General features: G+C 55.7%; 1 protein-coding gene across 6 annotated transcripts; it reads left to right on the forward strand.

Moving 5' to 3' along the window:
- Positions 1-166: 166 nt before the first annotated feature.
- SPRED3 (sprouty related EVH1 domain containing 3) lies at positions 167-10,652 on the forward strand. Of its 6 annotated transcripts, none has more exons than XM_059151340.1 (6): positions 167-927; positions 2,422-2,509; positions 3,695-3,863; positions 4,008-4,037; positions 6,120-6,448; positions 7,227-10,652. In XM_059151340.1, the coding sequence occupies exons 2-6, from the start codon at positions 2,426-2,428 to the stop codon at positions 7,890-7,892; spliced, it is 1,278 nt and encodes a 425-aa protein (XP_059007323.1). In that variant the 5' UTR covers positions 167-927; positions 2,422-2,425; the 3' UTR covers positions 7,893-10,652. The 6 variants fall into 6 exon arrangements, with proteins under 6 accessions (XP_059007323.1, XP_059007322.1, XP_059007324.1 ...); XM_059151339.1 differs by having other exon boundaries at positions 169-923; XM_059151341.1 differs by having other exon boundaries at positions 447-923; positions 2,422-2,602; positions 3,961-4,037; positions 6,305-6,448.
- Positions 10,653-10,986: the final 334 nt, after the last annotated feature.

Raw genomic sequence — 10,986 nt, forward strand, 5'->3', positions numbered from 1 at the left:
TAGGCCCCGCCCCCGGGCTCGAGGCCCCGCCCTCCCGTGAGACAGTTGCAGGCCGGCCCATTACGAACCTGGATCTCCCTTTGAAATATTCCGACGTCTTCTTCCCCGCCCCCAGACCTTGCAGTCCTAGGCCACACCCCTTTAGAGTGTAATCCTTAGCCCCTCCTCTTCAAAATGCTCCGCCCCCGTCGTTAGTCCCTCCCTCGAAGCTCCGCCCATTACGAACACAGCCACGGAGCTCCTCCCTTTCAGCGCTCTCGTGGGCCCCGCCCATAAGACAATTTACCTCTAAACTCCACCCTTCAGGACCCCACAACATCTCTTCCCAAGACCCTCTCTTTCTTTGGGCCTGCCTAGGAGGCCCATCCACTGCGGAGCCGCCCCTTCCATGACGCAAGCGCTTGTACGCGCCCTCGGCGTCCTCACCGACTCTCCTTCCCAAGGCCCTCCGTCCCCGCCCCCTTGCGAATGCTCCCATCTCGCCCCACCTCTTTTCGAACTCTACCAGGTACTCAGCTCCTCCCATTTAGAACCCAAAGCAAAGACCCTCACCTCTTTAGAACCCTGAGACCCGGCCATGTCCCGGACCTTTCACCACATCCCCAGGGATCAATGGCGCGAATAGGTGGGAAAGTGGGGGATCTTTTCTGGATCCTGAGAAAATGGGGGCTGGGGGGCTGTTCTCTGTAGGTAGTGACGGGCTCTAGGACCCAGCGGGCAAGTACGCCCGCCTCGCGCTTACCCCTCCCCCAAGCCGCCCCCTCCCCCTCACCCATCTTCCAGGTTCCCCCTCCCTCCCCCGTCGCCCCGGCTCCCGGTGCCCGTCTCTAGCGCCGCTGGAGCCAGCGAGGGAGCCGGAGCGAACAGGAGGAGGAGGAGGAGGCCAAGTCGCCGCCGCTCGGAGCCCGGCCGGAGCCTCCCAGGCAGGTGCCAAGAGGGGCGAGGGGGCGGGGGCTGACAGACTGCCTGTCCTGGTGAGGGGGCGGCCTGGACCGCGCTGCGCCTCCTGCCCACCGGGGCGCCCCCCGGACCGCGGCTGGAGGGACAAGGGGGTGGGGGCCCCCAAACTGCGCGGCAGCCATTTGGGGTACCAGTCTCCATTTGGGGGCCTGGACTTCTGCGAGGACGCCCCATTCATAAAATTCCGAACTGGACCCCCACCATTGAGGAACTCTGGGGACCACTCCCCCAGGGAAACAGATGTATGGAGAGCATAGGACACTCAGAAATCCCGGCGTCCCATCTCAGCTAGGCCCTGGGGGACCCCTGCCCTCTTTCTCTGCTTCACCTGTTGTTGGGGGAGGCGGGCGGACAAAGGAAGCAGCGTCACGTGACTGCTCATTCACAAAATCCCATCCCATTGAGAAAAGGGGGCTGGGGGCGCTGCGACCGCCCCTTCCCCTCCCAAAGGGCCGGGGAAAACCGACAGCCTGCAGGTGGGGGAAGGGGCTAGAGCTCGTTGCCTGGGTCCCTAAGGTTGAGACGCCAGGGTCCCTGCGCTATGTGGTAGTGAGGGGCTGGACGCTGGTCCCGATTACTGGGCGGAGGGCTAAGTCCCCTGAGCTGGGGGGCGGGGTAAGAAGGTTCTGAAGGATGCTGGGGCGGGGAGGGGGAGGAGGAGGGATCAATTCTCCACCTCCCCTCAATCTCTCCCCTTTGCTTTCCTTCGGCTGGGACCCGAGGGAGCAGGCTTGATTTTTGTGAATGAAACGCACTCTGGTTGTGTCTTGGTCGCCCGTTCCTGGCTCCTTCTGCCTCCATCTCCCTTTCGGCCTCTCTCTGGCCATTTCTGGTTCTCTCGCTTCTCCCTGCCTATCTCCCGTTGCTGGGTGACTCAGTGAGCTTTGCATCCGGTCTCATTCATAAATCCGGGAAGGGGTGGGGGGGGGGAGAGCCTGGGTTTCTCACCCAGCCAGTGGCCTGGGCGGCAGAGTGTGGAGACAGTGTAGGGGGGATCTGGAGCTGAGTTGATGGGCTCTAAGAAAATACATATGCGCAGGCACCCAGCTGTGAGGGGGAACCATGGGTGGGGCTGTGGGAATGTGCTGAGGGATGAGAGGAGACTGGGTTGATAGGGGAAGAGCTGGAGGGGGAAGGGAAGTGGAAAACTGAGGCTGTGGGGGTCAGGATGGGAACGATGGGGAAACAGACGAAGGTGGGTATGGAGAGGACAGGTAGATGTGGAGAAGATGAGCGTAGGAGAAAAGAGATGGCATGAGGAAGAAAGAAGCCATGCTGGAAGAAGGTGGGCATGGGGAGGAGAAGCAGGCATGTCAGAGAAAGTGAGAATCATTGCCTGCGAGTGCAGTGGATCCAGACGTGAGGGATGAGGGTTGGGGATGAGGGTTGGGGGAACGCTGAATGGGAGAACAGCACTGCAGCCCACTGACTGTGTTGTACCCATTTCCCCACCCCCTCCAGGTACATGGTTCAGGTCCGAGCCGTGGTGATGGCCCGAGATGACTCCAGTGGGGGCTGGCTGCCTGTGGGGGGCGGGGGCCTCAGCCAGGTGAGCGTTTGTCGGGTCCGAGGGGCCAGGCCCGAGGGGGGGGCCCGCCAGGGGCACTACGTCATCCACGGGGAGCGCCTTCGGGACCAGAAAGTGAGCCACCCTGGGGCGTGGGGGTAGGGTGGGGGCGTGGGGGAAGTAAGGGGATGGGTCTGGGAGTGCAGAGATGAAGTCAGGTCATCTCCCAGCCCAGAATCAAGCCGGGGTTTGGGACATGGTGTGGAACTGAGTATCTGTCTGATGGAGAACAACTGGGCGTTCTGAGACAATCTGGGTGTATCAAGCAGGGCCTGTCTACTGCCATTGTCCAAAGGGCCGTCAGGGCAGCCTCCTCCCTGGTCTTGCCCTGCTCCTGCTCCATCCCCCAACCTCAGTCTGTTCTGCAGGGGCCCTGCTAACACCTGACTCAGAACATGTCCTTCCCTCTGCTCAGAACCTTCCGGTGGCTCCATCTTGCTCAGAGATCCTTACCAGGAGGCCCTACACCACCAGCCCCTGTCTGCTCTAAGTATATGGAGGCATTTGGTGGGGGACCATCTGGACGGGTCAGATAGGGTTTACAATCCTACATGTGGGTTCAGCAGGAATATTCTGGGCTGCCTGGCATGATTTGGAAGGACAGTGTTGACGTTTCAGCTGGGGGTGTGGTAGAAAGACTTGGATTATTTGAAAAGGCTTGGGGTACAGCTTGCATTTCAGAGCAGGGGTTGGAAGGGACAATGTAGGGGGATTTGAACTGGTGTGAAGGAATATGGTGATGTTGGGCAAGGCTGTGAGGAAACACCTAGGGTGTTGACCAGCATCCAAGGGGAAAGCTATGGAAGTTGATAAGAATTTTGAGGTAGCATTTTGGGAGATTATTGGGGCATCAGAAGGAGCTTAATGGTAATATTCTGAGCTGTTCAGTAAAGTTCAGGGAGTATTACTGAGTCAGAAGGAGGGACATTGGGTTATCAGAAGGGGGCATGAGGAAAATATAGGGTTTAAGGGGCTTGGGGGAAATGTTGGGATATCAGAGGTGTGCTCAATAAAGTTGGGAAGTGGTACAATCCTAGGGGTACACCTAGGATTGACAAATGAAGTTTGTGGGATGCTGAGGTATATAGCTAGGCTGAGGGGTAAAAGGAAGTCACAGGCATGGCTGGAAGGGGGCTGCTGACCTGACCCCCTCTTACCACCCCTCAGACCACCTTGGAGTGTACCCTGAGGCCAGGCTTGGTTTACAACAAAGTGAACCCCATCTTCCATCACTGGAGCCTGGGTGACTGCAAGTTTGGACTGACGTTCCAGAGTCCCGCGGAGGCTGATGAGTTCCAGAAGAGCCTGCTGGCCGCACTGGCTGCGCTGGGTCGAGGTGAGCGGCACAGGCGGTGGGTGCTGGAGGATGTGGCAGGATGGTGGGAGAAGCTGGGACCCAGGGAACTCACTATCTGCCTCTCTTCCTGCCCCAGGCTCGCTTACCCCCTCTTCCTCCTCCTCTTCTTCCTCCCCTTCCCAGGACACCGCAGAGACCCCCTGCCCTCTGACGGTGAGTCCAGGACACCACTCTGCTGGGAGGGCAGGGATTATTTCTATTCTACAAACATTCTTGAGCATCTCTTGTGTATCAGGCAGCATGCCACATGCTGGGGACACAAATTTGGGCCCAAACTATTAATATCAATGTGATGCCTGTTATCCTAGCTTTCCTATTCTGTTGTGGGTCACATATTCATTCAAGAGTATTTATTGAGCACCTGTAAATAAGTAGTGTTTTAGGCACTGGGGATACATCAGTGAACAAAACAAGGTCCCTTTCCTCATGGAGCTTCTATTCTAGTGTGGAAAGGCAGAAAATTAAAAAAAAAAAAAAAGATAAAAGATAAAAGAAAAAAAAGATAAGCCATATCTTTTATAGTGAACAAATTAATGACAAGTTCATCCTCCCAGTTACTCAGGGTACCAACCTTGAAGTCATCGTTGACTTTTGTCCTTTTTTATGCTCCTCATCTAATCTCGTCAAATATTGGCTTTGCCTTCAAATGACTAGGATCTGCCTCCAGCCTGGTACTGTCCAACCTCATCTGCCAACCAGAGCATCTCGCCAGCCTCTTATTGTTAACTGCCCCCCTCCTATTTCCTACTATCTAGAAATTCCTCACATGCAGCCAGAGGGACCCTATTGACATCTAAGACAGATTGTGGCCATCCCACAACTCAGAACCCTTCCAGGGGTCTATCTCACTCAGGGTAAAGGACAAAGCATATAAGATCCCATGCCATTTAGCCCCCCTGTTCTCCCTTTTGCTCACTGTGCTCCAGCCACACTAGCCTCCTCACTGTTACTCCAACACGGCAGGTATGTTCCTGTCTCAGAGCCTTTGCACTGGCTGTTACTTCTGTCTTGGAAAATATTCTTCCCCAAATTTCCACATGCCTCATCCCCTTACTTCCTTCAGGGTTTTATACACATATCACCTTCTGAGTGAGGCTCTTCCTGAGTAAGCTGTTCAAAACTGTGATGTCCTGATGCTCCCTATCCTGTTCTAATTTTTCCCTGTTCTAGATATTTTCCTTATTTTCTTCCTATAGGCAGTTTTCTTTTTCTTTCTTTCTTTCTTTCTTTTTTTAAAAGACTTTATTTGAGAGAGAGATAGCAAGAGAGAACATGAGGCGGGTGGTGGAGAAAGGGAGAAGCAAGCTCCTTGCACAGCAGGGAACCCAACTAGAGGCTCAGGTCCAGGGGACCATGACCTGAGCCAAAGGCAGACACTTAACTGCTTAATCGACTGAGCCACCCCAGTGCCCTAGTATGGACAGTTTCTTATCTGTTAGCTTATTGCTAGAATGCCAGCTCCAGGAGGGCAAAGGATCTTTTGTTGCTTTCTTGCTGCATGTCCGAGACCTAAAACAGTGCCTGGTATACAGTAAGTGTTCAGTAAATATGTGTCAAGTACATTTATTGAATGAATAAATGCACATAATGTCAGATGTGATTTGGCATTTGCTGGGAACAGTGGGAGTTGCTGAGACTTAGAAGAACAAAACTGGTTCCCTGGGCAGAAAAGTGGGAATCGCAGGGTGGAGGGAGAGGTGGATGGGGCCACAGAAATCTCGTGGACAGGTCCTATGTATTTGGTGCTTACTCAAGAAAGATGCTGGACTTCCCATGCTCCATCTTACATCCTTGCAATGGCCTTGTGTGAGCCTGGCATGCCGTAGGTGCTCAATGAATGTTTACTGAAGATAGATGGATGAAGTCAGAATGATGACCCCCACCCAAGCTACAGAAACCAAGGGTCTGAGAAGTGACATTTCCCTTTGTAAAGGACAGGTGGATTGGCTGAGAAGGAACACCTTCCTGTTGGGTGGGGGGGGGGCGTCAAGATCTGGGGATGGGAATGAGTCAGGAACGTGGCCGACTGGCCAAAGGAGAGGGTTTCTGAGAAAGGGAAAGATATTTGGTTGTTCCGTAGGTCAGTGAGCAAGCTGAGTAGATAAAGATGAAGGGGTCTTTGAGAACAGTGACCATTTCCAGCTCTTCCTGTTGTTTAGGCATGTGTTATGCCCTGTACAGTGGGTCCTAACCACATCCTTATGAATAGACACTATTATGATCCCCATTTTACAGAGAAGGAAACTGAGGCTCAAAGAGATGAGCTCACTTGCCGGAGGTCACACAACCAGTCAGTGGCAGAGCTGGGGCTTGCACGGAGGCCTGTCTGGCCGCAGAGCTCTCGCTTGCCATGGGAGGGGGTCTATGTGAGGGCATCAGCTGTGCCGGGGTCCGGCTCTGAGGCCGCCACTCTCCCCCAGTCCCATGTGGACAGTGAGTCCTCCTCCAGTCACAGCCGCCAGGAGACGCCTCCCACCGCCGCGGCGGCCACTATCATCACGGTGGAGTCAGCTTCTGGCTTCGGGCCAGCTACATCCCCCCAGCGCCGCCACTCCTCCACTCAGGTGCGACCTCCCACCTCCACTGGAAGTCTGGGGCTTGTGGGGGTGGGGAGGAAGTGGGGAAGGGTGCCAGGGTCCAGAGGTAGGTGGGTGCTGAGACCCCAGAAGGACAAGAGACTGCAGACAGATCCTCAGGGATGGTTGGCTTGAGTTCGTGGCAGTGATGGTAGAGAGGGTGCCTGGGGACTTAGGTTCCTTGGAGCATCTGTGTGGGCTTTCCCTGTGTGTCCTGCGCTCTTGGAGATTTTGGAAAGTTCTGAGTTCTGAATCAGAGGGGCTTAGGGGATGACTTAGACAATTCTTCGAGTATATTAGGGAGTTTTTCATGCTTGTGGAAGGAGTTCTTTAGATTGGTTAATTTATTAGGTGGGGCATGGACTCCAAAGGGGCTAAGCTCCCCGGGGACTGGATTCCTGTGTCCTGAAGGACATGGCTGGAGTCCCAAGCTCCTGGATCTGGGAGTAGGGGGGTCTGGGTGCTAGGACTTCCTGGGGTCTTGAAAGAGGGCAGGGCTGAGAGCCCGAGTCACTGGGTCCTTAAGGTGTGGGCTTGGTGCCTGGATTCTTTGGTCTGTTCTTGGATTTGAGAGGATTGGGCTGGAGGCTTGGAAGTCTGAATGCCAGACCCAGAGACACTCAGGATCCCAGGGCAGCTTCCTAAGATGAATGAGGCCTGAAGGCTGGGTCTTTGGATTCTCAAGTCTTCTGAGACTGGGATGGATTGTGGTGGAGCGTGAGGGATCACAGACCCCGCTAACCTGTTGTATCCCTTCACCCCACAGAGCTACCCTCCGCTCCTACCGTTCACGGGGATTCCGGAGCCCTCAGAGCCCCTGACTGGGGCAGGGGGCCCGGGATGGGGTGGCCGTGGCTATGAGGATTACCGGCGCGCCGGGCCGCCCGCGCCCCTCACCCTGTCCACCTGCGTCGTGCGCTTTGCCAAGACCGGCGCGTTGAGGGGCACAGCCCTGGGGCCCCCTGCCACACTACCCGCCCCTCTCGCCGAGGCTGCGCCTCCAGCGCCCCCCGCTCGCCCACCCCCGGGCCCCGGCCCTGCCCCTGCGCCTGCCAAGGCTTCCCCCGAGGCGGAGGAGGCGGCGCGCTGCGTGCACTGCCGGGCGCTCTTCCGCCGCCGCGCGGATGGGCGCGGCGGTCGCTGCGCGGAAGCCCCGGACCCGGGTCGCCTGCTGGTGCGCCGGCTCAGTTGCCTGTGGTGCGCTGAGAGCTTGCTCTACCACTGCCTGTCGGACGCGGAGGGTGACTTCTCGGACCCGTGCGCCTGCGAGCCAGGCCACCCGCGTCCCGCGGCGCGCTGGGCCGCGCTGGCCGCGCTCTCCCTGGCTGTGCCCTGCCTCTGCTGCTATGCGCCCCTGCGCGCCTGCCACTGGGTCGCGGCGCGATGCGGCTGCGCAGGCTGCGGGGGTCGCCACGAGGAGGCGGCGCGGTGAGAATGGCCTGGTGGGTCCGGTAGCTGCACCAAGGACCCCAAAATGAGGGTCCAGGACCCTGGACTCCGTTCGGACCCCCAAACCCAAACCTAGGCACACCCGGAACTTGGAGCTTGAGTTTGGATTGAGAGACCCCAGACCTGGAACCTGGACCCCAAACTTAGGACTGAGAGACCCCAGACCCAGCTTCACTGGGATGTCTGTCCGAGAGGTCCCAGGCACCCTGAGTTCTGGCACCCCCATCCTGCCACCAACCTCCTCCCTGACTTAGACTGGGGAGACTCCAGGCATCCCCAAACCCTTCACCTCAGTCAGGCTGGGGAGCACATGTATCCCTAAGAGATGCAGGGCCCTGAACCCCGACCCCATGATGCCTGACACATGAGCCCTCAGATTACAGTGAGTCAGGACCTGTTGATAACCTGACCCTGCCTGCATACAATTAACTCCCGGATCTTGAGACCATAGAACCCAGATGCACCCCAAATGGTCCCTGAATGCTCACCTAAAACTTGGGGCACCCATATCTGAGATAGTCTTGTAGCCCCCTAGCATCCTAGAGGCACCAAAACCCCTCTCAAGATGCCCTGAGTCCATAGGTGTGCCCAGACACATGCTCTCTGCCCAAAATGACTTGCAAGACTCATCTCTGAGCCTCCCAGTGTTTTCCCCACCAAGATCTAGATGTCAGATCCAGGATGCTCTGGGAACCAAGGATCAAAGACCTCTGTAGACCCACTCATCCCAAGCCAGTGTTCCCAGAGCTTTGGATCTCATACATAGGACTCTGAGGTGCCTAATGCTCCCAGATGTAGTACTGAAGGTCCCCAACCCCTTAGGGCCCAAGGCACTGGTCTCAAGTCCTCAGATAACCCTTTTTCAAAACCTCTTAGATTTGGATTTCAAGCCCCAGAATGGCCTGGAATCTTTGGCTGCTTTGTACCCACAGATCCCCAATCCCCTCAAGGCTGGAAGCTCATCTCCCAGATGATGGGATGTTCATGGCCACACAGGCCTCTCACCCCTTGGCCCCCAGCTCCTGAATGACCCCAAGGTGCTTTGGGAGCACTGGTCCCAAGACTCCAAGGTGCCATTGGTCCCCCAAATTCAGGGCTTAAGCCTCCACAACATTGATATTGTCCCTAACTCAAGACCTTGGCCCATCCACATGAGACAACTGAGGTGCTTCAGGACCGTAGCACCTTCAGATCCCCGATTTCTGTGGACTCAGACCTCTTCAGTCTGATATTCCCTGATACCTGCTGCCCTTGAATCCTGCTGACCATAAGCCCCTGAAACCCCAAGGTCCCAGACCTCCGAATTTGAACTTTAAGGGCCCCATCCCAAGCCTCCAGCATCTCACAGAACTACTCCTTTACTATGGTAAAACAAAAACAAAAACAAAAAAAACCCCATCATCTTGAGCTCATGTTTCTGGGTTCCAGGAGCATCCCAGAACTCCACATCCATCTCTAGGACCCAGCATTGTCATAGATGATGGTGCAAACTGTTTGCTAAGCAAAGACACACAAGTCAAGATGGGGGTGGCTGGAATTCACACCACACTCTGCTGGCTGTACTGTGCACATAGTGGACACACACATAAACACACACACACTCAGTCACTCCCTTTGCACTCTGCCCCAAGCCCAAACTTAAGCCCCAGCCCTAGTCCAAGCTTTTTATGTTCTGCCCTGTTAACCCCTTCCCTTCCATCTCAGAGTTGGGGGTAGCTTTGTGAAGCTTGAAAGCCAGTTTCATGGCCCTCTGTGATGCCACAGTCTCTTTTCCCTGAGTGGAATGGGACTTTCAGGGTATCTCAGATATGATGGCCTGAAGCAGAGGATCAAGGTCTTGGAGCAAGACAATTTCAATGCTGTATGGGCTTGGGACCTGCAGGTGGTCCCAAGAATCTGGAAATGTGCATTTACCTTTCTTCATTACCCAGACTTGGATGGCCTTGTAGGGGTTTCAAGGGATAGGTCAAGGGGGTCAGAGGGTTAGATCCTTCTGTCACTTCCTTTAAATTATTAACTATTTATTACATCCGGAACCTGTGAGATTCCGCTCTCCCAACCAGACCCTGGGATGGGTGAGAGAAAAGGGGGATGTCCCTCCCATCCCCACTCTGCCCAGCTCTCGTCACCTTCAGACCCACCAGAGCTGAGGGCAGAGGGACCGGGGGCTGGGGCGGCCTGGGTCCCCATCCCCTTCTCTGTGCCTCGGTCTCCTCCCTTCCGTGGTGGGCGGGGGGAAGCTCCATTCTTAACCTACCTCGTTTTGGGGAGGGGTGGGACGGGGACCAGAGTGCTGTAAGGTGCTGTGGGATCTGCGGATGAAGTGCTGGGAGCTGGGGAAAGTTCCCCCAGCTCCCACCTCCCAGCACCGCCTCTCCCAGGTCTCCCAGTCCTGCTCCCTGCTGATACCCACCTCTGATCCATGATTACTCTTCATCACCCCCAAATCAGGGGTGCATGGAGGGCTGACCCTGGGAGCCAGGAAGACCTCAGACCCTGGAGCCCCCAGGCCCAATTTCCCAGCTGCTTGCCCCTCAGATTGGATGCTTGGCCCCCAGATTTGGGGGAGGCACCCCGACACTTATCTTCCTGATCTTGATTCCAAGCCAGTCTGTGACCTCAATATTGTTACCATCAGTGCAGGCTGCCGTGGCGGGGGAGGATGGGAGCCAAAGACCCAGCCTTGTCATTGGGGAGGGGGCATGAGATATTCGCTCCAAGAAATGTCTGTGACAAAGTCTCAGCCTGTGTCCTTTATTTGCATTGATGCACCGCATCCACTCACCTTCCTGAACCACCGAACCAGTCGCCTACCAGATTTGTCCTTTCTCCTTCACATCCTTTAGTCCCAAGCAGACCCTCTGGCTGAGTTTTATACATTTAGTCACTCAAATACACTTACCGAACATCTGTCATATGCCAGGCCCTGTTCTCAGCACCAAGGACAAGGCATTGAACAGAACAGACAAAAATCCTTCCCCACGAGCAGCTTATGAACTTTATAGTGGAGACAATAAATGACATGTTAGAAATGATATGCGCTGTAAAGAAAAGTAAAGTGGAGATGGGGGATACAG

Source organism: Mustela lutreola, chromosome 16, assembly GCF_030435805.1.
Source record: "Mustela lutreola isolate mMusLut2 chromosome 16, mMusLut2.pri, whole genome shotgun sequence".
NCBI lineage: Eukaryota > Metazoa > Chordata > Mammalia > Carnivora > Mustelidae > Mustela > Mustela lutreola.

Excerpts from the sequence above, each read along its gene's own strand:
- SPRED3 (XM_059151340.1), top strand. The coding sequence starts at position 2,426 with ATGGTTCAGGTCCGAGCCGTGGTGATGGCCCGAGATGACTCCAGTGGG. Across the intron at positions 3,864-4,007 it reads ACTGGCTGCGCTGGGTCGAG|GACACCGCAGAGACCCCCTG; the intron begins GTGAGCGGCACA and ends TCCCCTTCCCAG. Across the intron at positions 4,038-6,119 it reads AGACCCCCTGCCCTCTGACG|AGAAGGAAACTGAGGCTCAA; the intron begins GTGAGTCCAGGA and ends CCCATTTTACAG.